General features: G+C 41.6%; 2 protein-coding genes across 2 annotated transcripts in view; both read left to right on the top strand.

The window, feature by feature from the left end:
* LOC105827066 (probable maltase-glucoamylase-like protein) overlaps nucleotides 1-3,807 on the top strand; it is a 22,286-nt gene extending 18,479 nt beyond the window's left edge. The window contains exons 3-6 of the mRNA XM_012665087.1: nucleotides 637-804; nucleotides 2,296-2,451; nucleotides 3,576-3,697; nucleotides 3,789-3,807. Of these exons, the coding sequence (XP_012520541.1) occupies nucleotides 637-804; nucleotides 2,296-2,451; nucleotides 3,576-3,697; nucleotides 3,789-3,807 (465 nt within the window). The remainder of the gene's footprint in view (nucleotides 1-636; nucleotides 805-2,295; nucleotides 2,452-3,575; nucleotides 3,698-3,788) is intronic.
* Nucleotides 3,808-3,815: 8 nt separating this feature from the next.
* Nucleotides 3,816-9,318, top strand: part of LOC105827065 (probable maltase-glucoamylase-like protein) — a 36,980-nt gene continuing 31,477 nt past the window's right edge. The window contains 6 exon segments of the mRNA XM_012665086.1: nucleotides 3,816-3,845; nucleotides 5,460-5,614; nucleotides 6,685-6,853; nucleotides 7,436-7,532; nucleotides 7,987-8,099; nucleotides 8,574-8,699. Of these exon segments, the coding sequence (XP_012520540.1) occupies nucleotides 3,831-3,845; nucleotides 5,460-5,614; nucleotides 6,685-6,853; nucleotides 7,436-7,532; nucleotides 7,987-8,099; nucleotides 8,574-8,699 (675 nt within the window). The 5' untranslated portion in view covers nucleotides 3,816-3,830.

Raw genomic sequence — 9,318 nt, 5'->3', positions numbered from 1 at the left:
TTTTTCTTTAGTCTTCACTTCCACCCTCTTCTTTGTCATGACTCAACTTTGTCACTTTTGAACTATGGTTCCCTAAATAAGTTATCTAATTTTCTGTGCTTTGGTCTCCTCATCTGAAAAATGGGGATAATTATAATTTCAGCCTCATAGTCTGCTGTGAGATTTGAATGAAGTAATACATGTACAATGCTTAGCACAGTGCCTGGCACATAGTGATCATTCAAACAATTTTGGCTCTTATCATCATTATAATTAAAATAAAAGAAAAATTATTTGGGCACTTTTTGTGTCTGTGTATGTGTTCATGTGCCAATGAATTTCTGTGTCTTTCTGTTTGATGTGTAAGTACCCAACTTGTCTGCTTGGAAATTCTATGATGTCAGGGACATATTTTCTGAGTAACAGAATCAGTAAAGAACCAGTGAACCAAAGCAAACAGGAAATATTACTAAACGATTTAGGATTGTTAAGAGTCTGAGTTAGTGAATTCCCTGGGGACGATCACCTGGCAAGGGTTGGAGATGCAGAGAAAAAGGAAACACCTTAAATCTCAGAAAATGAAATGTTGAATGGTATTTGAGGACAATAAGAATATGAACTACCTGGTCTCTAATCTGACATTTTTTTTTTTTTCAGAACCGTCTACAGGCAAAGATAACAAATAATAATTATACGGATCCTGACAACCTCATGTTTTCATATATCAGAATCCTTGGAATGGACAAACAGCCAGCCAATTTTACTGTCTTAGTGAATAATGCTGCCACTTCCAATCCAAGCGTTGCCTACAGCATTTCCACAAAGGTGGGAAATCGTTCCATCCTGCAGGCCCTTGCCACAGGCCCTGGCCTGAGACTGACACACAGCCCTCCCTTGCTCTTTCGACTTTGGGCAGTCACAGAGACACCTGGCTTGCTTGGAAATCCACCACATCACAGGGAGCGTGCAGGAGACAGCGGTGCATGCTGAATATAGACTGCTCCACTTTGTTTATGTTAGGGCTCTGAAGAGAAGGTGGGAGTTGGGCTCTTGAGAGAAGGCAGTTCTTCTGTAGGAAAATTTAAAACTAGACAGGCTTACCCCAGATGTGACGTAGCAAAAATATTATTCAATACATTGGCCTCTCTCTGTAGCATATTTACACATTTGTCCTTTTGTTAAAATTAAAGGCTCTTTTTGAGGCAGAGTTGATATTGGTCCTTAGTGTTTCAAGCTATTTTTATACGATTATAGAAAATAATAGTAAAATAAAACCCAAGGGACAGTTCGAGTTTGTCTGATTGAATGAGTTCCTTACATTGTTAGTTGAATATTTCAAGTGCTGAGAAATTCATTATTTTTTAGGTCAGGCCCCTTCCATTTTGACTACATATAGTATAGAGTAAGAGTTAGTTCCTAGAGTTAGGCAGAATGAGGTTCTGATCCTAGTTGTGAGATCTTGGGCAAGGTATTAAACAGTTTTTGTACCTCAGTTTTCTATTCTGTAAATGGAGATAGCCATAGGATTCACAGCATGGGATTGCTTTATAGCAGCTGTCCCCAACCTTTTTGGTACCAGGGACTGGTTTCATGGAAGACAATATTTCCATGGATCAGGGGTGGGGGTGGGGGATGGTTTCAGGACGATTCAAGTGCATAACACTTATTGTATACTTTATTTCTATTATTATTACATTGTAATATGCAATGAAATAATTATACAACTCACCATAATGCAGAATCTAATGCCACCACTGATCTGACAGGAGGCGAAGCTCAGGCAGTGATGCGAGTGATGGGGAGTCGCTATAAATACAGATGAAGCTTTGCTTGCCTGCCTGCTGCTCACCTCCTGCTGTATGGCCCGGTTCCTAACAGGCCACAGACCGTTACTGGTCTGCAGCCGAGGGGTTGGGGACCGCAGCTTTATAGGATTAATGGCAATCATGCTTATAAAGTGATTATCACAGTGTTTAGCCCGTATGAATGCTCCACAGAGTTTAGCTATTGTTATTGTCACTATCATTAGTAAATTGATAAAGCATCACACCCCGAAGACAATAAGCTAACAGCCGCAGCACTGCCTGTGAGCTTCACTCCGTAACATGATCGATGTTCTTCTCACTTGATACCCACGATGACTCCAAGGGGTGAGAAAGGTCAGGAGTAAGCCAAGTTCCAAATATATCACAGCACAGGGGTCTGGAGGAAGGATTAAGTCCCTGGTCCTGACTTTGAGCACGCCAGGCAAGGACTTTACCCAGGTGGCTCTCCCTCACCTCCTCTGTGGCCGTGGCCGTCATTCTCTTTCCGCAGGTGGTGACCATCACCGATCTCCAGGGACTGGTGCTGGGACAAGAATTCTCTATTGAGTGGAACCTTCCAGTCAGTGACCTGGAGAAGTTCAACTGTTACCCTGAAGATCCCACTGCCTCTGAGGAAAGTTGCGGGCAGCGGGGGTGCCTGTGGGAGGTAATGATCAGGAGAAAATTACTATATTGATCAGGAAGTTGCAAAAACTGTCCTTAGGCACCTGGAAAACGCTTTTCAGATATTTGGCTTGGACAGTAATCGTGACCCTGTGACCCTGTGCATTGTGCATTCTGCATAATAGGTGATCTGCATTTTCCTCAGAGATCCTGAATCAGAAGAAACTCATTGTCACTCTCATCGCTACTCCAACCATATCATTTAAAACCCCATTTTAACGTCATAAAATGCATTGGGTATGCATTGTGCATTGAGTATTTTAAGTGAATTTTTTTTTCCAGCTATCGGAGACTCCAAGAAGGAAGGGTAAAGTAATGCTACTCCTCTCTGTTTGAACAATATAGAGAATGGAAACTTAAAAAAATTAAAAAAACATAAGTGGTGTCCTCTAGATTGTACTGAGGACAGCAAGGACACTGGGAGAAGGACCTTGCCTGAGGGTTCCTGCCTCCAGATTAGGCTTCCGTCTGCTCACTCATTACAGGCAGCCAGTGTGCATGCGTGTGTGTGTGTGTGTGTGTGTGTGTGTGCGTGTGTGTGTTTAAAATGGGCGTGTTTGTTTGCTAGGGCTGCCATAACAGAATACAACAAACTGAGTGGCTCAGAGCAACAGAAGTTTATTCCCTCACAGTTCTCGAGTTTAGAAGTCTAAGATCCTGGTGTCGGTGGGGTTGGTTCCTTCTGAGTGCCTTCAGGGAGACTCTGCTCCATGATCTTCCCCTTACTTCTGGTGGTTGCTGGCAATGTTTGGTATTTCTTAGCTTGTAGATACATTACCTTGAACTCTGCCTTCATGTTCATACGGCATTTTCTCTGTGTGAACGTCCATCTCTGTGTCCAAAGTTTTCTTCTTAAGGACACCAGTCCTATTGGATTAGGGCTCATCCTAATGACCTCATCTTCGCGTGCTCATCTGCAAAGACCCTATTTCCAAATAATCACATTCATAGGTATCAAGGATCAGGGCTTAACGTCTTTTCGGGGTACACAATTCAACCCATAGCAATGGCCATGCTGTCAGAAACTTATTCTGTGTTAACCAACTTCTCCAGTAATTAGAGCCTTGAATTGTGTTAGACACTGACCCAGGACTCCTGTGGTTTCAGCTCACGACGACTCCTGGCGTGCCCACCTGTTACTATGACACCATCCCTGATTATGTTGCTAGTAACATTCAGTACCTGTCCACGGGCATCACTGCAGACCTGGCTCTCCTGGGGGCCCCTGAGTTGGCAGGGGCAGCGGATGAGCCACCACTGCCACCAGAGGGTGTGCTACCCCCATCCACAGCTGCTGCCTCTGATTTTCTCTCTGCAAAGATCAGCTTCCTCCACCTGAGCGTGACCTACCACACAGAAGACATGCTGCAGGTCAAGGTAATTCCCTGTGTTGCGGATTCTGGTTCTCAGCAGGGAGTTTTAAACTTACAGCTCTGCACAGATGGACGTCATTGCAACAGCTTTTAGTCCAAATCTCTCATTGTACAGATAATGGGGCTGAGGACTCTAGAGAGGTAAAGGTCAGAAAATAGACAGTAGAGCCAGGATGTGACCTTAGATTCACCAGGATTGTGAATTTCCTATAATGTCATGTACTCCAGGTCGTAAACATCCTCAGAGAATCATCCCTTAACCCTGAACAAATGTGTCTGCTTTGTGGTAAACTCATATGAGAGGTATTGACTTACTTCCAATATTAGAATTATTCCTCTAGAGTTGTTCTCAAACTTTAGCATGCATTAGAATCACTTGCAGGTCTTGTTAAAAATCCAGATTTCTGGGCCTCACCCCCAGAATTTTCAATTCAGCAGGTCTGGGCTGGGGCCAGCCTGAGAGTTTGCATGTCTGACAAGTTCCCAGGTGATGCTGATTCTGCAGGTTAAGGGGTTGCACTTTGAGAACCACTGCTCTGTCTTGACTACTAGAAAGACAACGTGGGCCACTTATGTTTTCTAGTATGTGTATTTTAAAAAATGCTTTTGAAAAAACTCAAGAGAAATTAATTTTAATAACATTTTATTTAACTAATATGCCAAAATGTTATCATTTCACTTTGAAATCAAAATTTAATGGAGGTGTCTTGCAATCTTTTAATCATACTAAATCTTTAAAATCTGATGTAAATTTTGTGGTTAGAGTGCCTCTCAATTCAAACGAGCTCTCATTAACACTCAGTGGCCACATGTGGCTTGTGGACACCACCTTGGGCAGCTTAGCTCTTAACATTGCTTTCCGCACTTTAACGTATCACGAATCACCTAGGTGTCTCGTGAAAATGCAAGTTTTGATTCAGAAAGTCCAGGGTAGGGCCTGAGAGTCTGCATTCCTAACTAGCTCCTTGGTGGTGCTGCTGCTTTGGGTCTGAGAAATACAATTTCGAGAAGCAGGGCTTTAGAAAACCCTCGCCTAAGCACGACTTGGGCTGATAATATGAGAAAGAGGGTGGTTGCTCATAATGGTGATACTTTTTGTCCTTGCATGACATTTTTCACTCCTTTCATTTTTCCCACACATCAATCCTGTTAGTTAAGTAGGAACAAGTGGTGGGTGTCAAAGAGAAACCTTAGGAATGGAAAGGCTGTGCAACATCTGGAAACTCAAACAGTGCGGAGATCTCAGAGCCCGTATAACAACTCAATTCTCTAATTCCTAACTTACACACTCTCACACGGTCTTACAGAGTGCCATGCACGGGCATGTTCGCATGCCACAAACTCGATTTATGAGATTCTATACCCCTCAATCACAAGTTCTTTAGAGGAAGGGCCCTCCCTGGCTTCGAATGGATTTTACTGAGGCCTTTTTGAAATGCAGGGTCTGTATTGGGCACAGTGGGTAGGCAGGCCTCATGTCTATTTGTTCTGGGATATTTGATGCTTCCTAATATAATACAAACTGACCATAAAACGTGAGGACTGAATTATGGGGGTTGGCATGAGGGGTTTTAGGTCTGAGATGCTCTCAGAAAATTTTCTTCTCTCTCCTTGCCAGATCTATGATGCCGCTAATAAAAGGTATGAGGTCCCAGTATCTCTGAACACCCCTCCCTCACCAGTTGACCACCCCGAAAACTGTCTGTATGATGTTATGATTCAGAACAATCCTTTTGGAATCCAGATTCGGCGCAAAAGCTCCGGCACTGTGATGTAAGTACTATTTATTTGGTTCTAATTAGAGTGCTTCCAGATTTTATTACAGTGGTTCTAATTAATTCAAGTGAAATATTAACCTCAGAGGTTCTACATAAATATGTGTTTGTCAAAGAGTACATCTAGTTCCCCCATTTCAATGGTAAATTTTTTTCTATTAGTCATTGATTCAATAAAAAAAATTAATTAAGATTAAAAAACTAAGTGTTGTTTGATTTCAGAGAAAGAAAAATACATGTTCTACTCATTGTTCTTGAGAAGTAGAACAGAAACTTCTATTTAATAACAGATAACCTAAGATATAAAACACTTCCATATTATGCTTCATTAAGAAATAGTAACTAAAGAGGCAGGAGGGGGGCAAAGATTAATGAGAGGGAAAAGGAAAAGGCTTCTTGCAGTTTTTGCTTCTGTTGAGAACCAAAAGACTTAAAGCCTTTTCACAAAATTAGGTATGAAAGGAATTGTCATCTCTCATTCTTTGTCCTGTTGCTGATTGGAATGAAATGGAGGTTTTTCTGGATTTTGCCTGGGGTGAGGTTCCGCATCCTAGTAGAAGCTGTCACCTGTATGTGTACACATGTGCCTTCCTGTGTATGGATGGCTTCTGCTCTCTTTGACTGTGTGTCTGATTTTCTCTCTGTTGCTCTTTTTGGTAAGAAGTTCTTTGGTTTATCTAGAGAAGTTGTTCCATGAGTTTCATACTTTTCTTTTGGAAAATTTGCTTAGATCCTATTCATTTATTCATACCTTTATTCAAGCTGATATGCCAGGACTGATATCTAGAAATAAAGAGATGAATGAGATATAGTCTTTGCCCTCAAGGAGCCCATGACCCAGAGAAGAAGCTCTCATTTTTGTAACCTACAGAATAAAAATGCAAACCTAGAACCTTGGCACCGAGTCATGGCTGTTGTTATGATCTGGGCCATTTCATGGTATTTGGATCTGGATCCAGGTGTGCAACAATTCAGGAGGCTTCTGAGTCAACTAGATATTCATAGCATATTCCACGTTTGCTCTGGCCAGTGACGTCCAGCTCAGCATGGTCTGTCTCTGTGTTGCAGCTGGGACTCACAGCTCCCCGGCTTCACCTTCAACGACATGTTCCTCTCCATCTCCACTCGCCTCCCCACTCAGTACGTCTATGGCTTTGGGGAAACTGAGCACACAGCTTTCAGAAGAAACATGAGCTGGAACGTGTGGGGAATGTTTGCTCGTGATGAGCCACCAGCGGTGAGGACAGAGGAATAAGATTAGTTTCTCTCAATGTGCATCTGCTTTAATTCTTATGCCCAGAGATGGTGCCCTGTTCACCAGCTTCATCTTATGTTGATACACTCTGCTCTCAATTGTAGCAGCCCACACATCACACTCTTTTTGTCCCTAAAAGGTATAAATACTTTTTCCTGTCAACTATGGATATTATTTATTTCATAAACTTTTATTTAACATATTGTACATGTCAGGCACATTGCTAAGTGCTTAGCTACAAATTTAATAAGACGCTGTCTGCTCTCCAGAGGCTTAGAGACTAATGAGAGAAAAAGATGCAGAAATAATGCTAGCACAGTGTAATCACTGAATTATGTGATATTAATAACACATAATAGAATTGTGCAATAATAAACAACACAAGCACAGAGAGGGGAGGACACAGCTTTTTACTTGAGGTGGAAAGGAGGGTGAAAAAGCCTCTACAAAGCAAGTGACATTGAGCTGAATCTTTAATGTTGAGTAAGAGTTTGCTGTTTGGGTTATGTTGTGGAAACAACTTCTTGGTTTTTTTCTTTTTTATTATACTCATGACTCTCCCAGTACAAGAAGAATTCCTACAGTGTCCACCCCTACTACATGGCACTGGAGGAGGACAGCAGTGCCCACGGGGTGCTCTTGCTGAACAGCAATGCCATGGGTAAGACGGGCACATCCCCGTGCACCACCATCAGCAGCTGTGACCACACTGTTGGGATCTGGGCTATCAACAGAAATGGAGACATTCGGGGGCAAGGAAAATGGGACAAATAAAACTGACTTTCCATTTATGCATCCATTTATTCAAGATTTATTAAGAGCTCTAGACAAGGTGTTAGGTGTAAAGTTTTGACTAACCATGGTCCTTACTCCTGTGTAGCCTCCTTTTACTGTGACACTCTGGCTCCTTTTCACAGAGTTGTATAAGTTGTTGAGGTTGCGTATTATGTTTGGGATACCTGCAGATCCATCTCTGATTCTCCTGGTTAAGAGCAGACTTTATAGAGGAAGGAGGCAATAAACAAAAAGTGAAAATAGCACATTTTAGGGCAGATTCCCTATCTGGGTGATCTGTAGTTCTAAGGATACTACTCATCTGCTTTTTCTTTTTACAGATGTAACATTACAGCCCACTCCTGCCCTGACATACCGTACTATAGGAGGGATTTTGGACTTTTATGTGGTTTTGGGGCCGACCCCTGAACTTGTAACTCAGCAATACACCAAGGTTGGAAGCCATTCTAGCTATTGATAAATCATCAAATATTTATTGGGTATTATCACATTATTAGCACTGAGATAGGCCACTTTTTCCTTATGAACTCGGAGTGTTCCCACTAGATTATTGCTGTCTTTCCTGAAAGTCAGATGTTAGTGTTATGGGCTATAAAGGCATATTTATATCCCATGTGTCTCTTGGTTGCTAAATAGCCTATCTAAGAATCTCTAATCAATAATAACCACTAAGTTTTCAGGTTTTCTAGAATGGAAGCTCTGGAATATACAAAAACTTCAATTAAAAATGTTTGTACAATTCTTCATGGCAATAATTGTTCCATGTTTATTGGACTTTTTATTTTCTTGAGCGAGGCCTCTTAGATCAGACAGTGCTCAGTGGAAATGCTCAATTGATTCATGTATAAGTCAACTATCTTTTCTTCCCTAAGAAGTCTACCTGGATTCATTTTTCTTTTTATTCTAGTTGATTGGTCGGCCAGCAATGATTCCATACTGGGCGCTGGGATTCCAGCTGAGTCGCTATGGATACCAGAATGATACTGAAATCTCCAATTTGTATGATGCAATGGTGGCAGCCCAGATTCCCTATGTACGAAATTCTCACTCAGCCTGTGGTCTAATTAGTTATAGCAGTTTGTGGCTAGTTACATATCAAAAACAGCTTCATAGAAATTAATGCTGTGACTACTTTGGTATAAAAAAAAGTAGCTGTGGAGCTAGTCTTGTGCAGAGAACATTGCTTCTCAAATGTATTTCATGCTACCTTTTTAAATCAAGGTTCAAAATTGAGAGTTGCATAAATCCTTCAGCAGTTAGTGGTGTGATTGGAGGATATTGGCACTCACTGCCTCTTGTCTGGAATATCCTGCAGTAGCCATGGCTGGAGTTAAGCCATGACTCTGGGGACTTACAAGTGGGGACCTTGGAGAGATGCATATGAAGTGACAATATGAAAGAAAGCAGTCAAAACCAAGCCTTCACTTTCTTTAAAACATACATCTGCATATCCTACAGTGACAACCTAGTCTTGCAGAAAAGCCCAGAGAAGTGTAGTCAATTGCTGTCAACTAGCAGAATTCCACAAACAGCATGCTCTTTCTCTTCTTATAATTATCAGTTTTCATCACTCATTCTCTTTCTCTGCTTTCAATTCTTGTCCTGAAATTTTGGAGGACAATTAATGATTGGAAGATGAGAATAAAATAAAG

This window comes from Propithecus coquereli, unplaced genomic scaffold, assembly GCF_000956105.1.
Source record: "Propithecus coquereli isolate 6110/MARCELLA unplaced genomic scaffold, Pcoq_1.0 Scaffold96, whole genome shotgun sequence".
Lineage (NCBI taxonomy): Eukaryota > Metazoa > Chordata > Mammalia > Primates > Indriidae > Propithecus > Propithecus coquereli.
The sequence above is the reverse complement of the archived record's forward strand: the minus strand, read 5'-3'. Positions and strand labels throughout refer to the sequence as shown.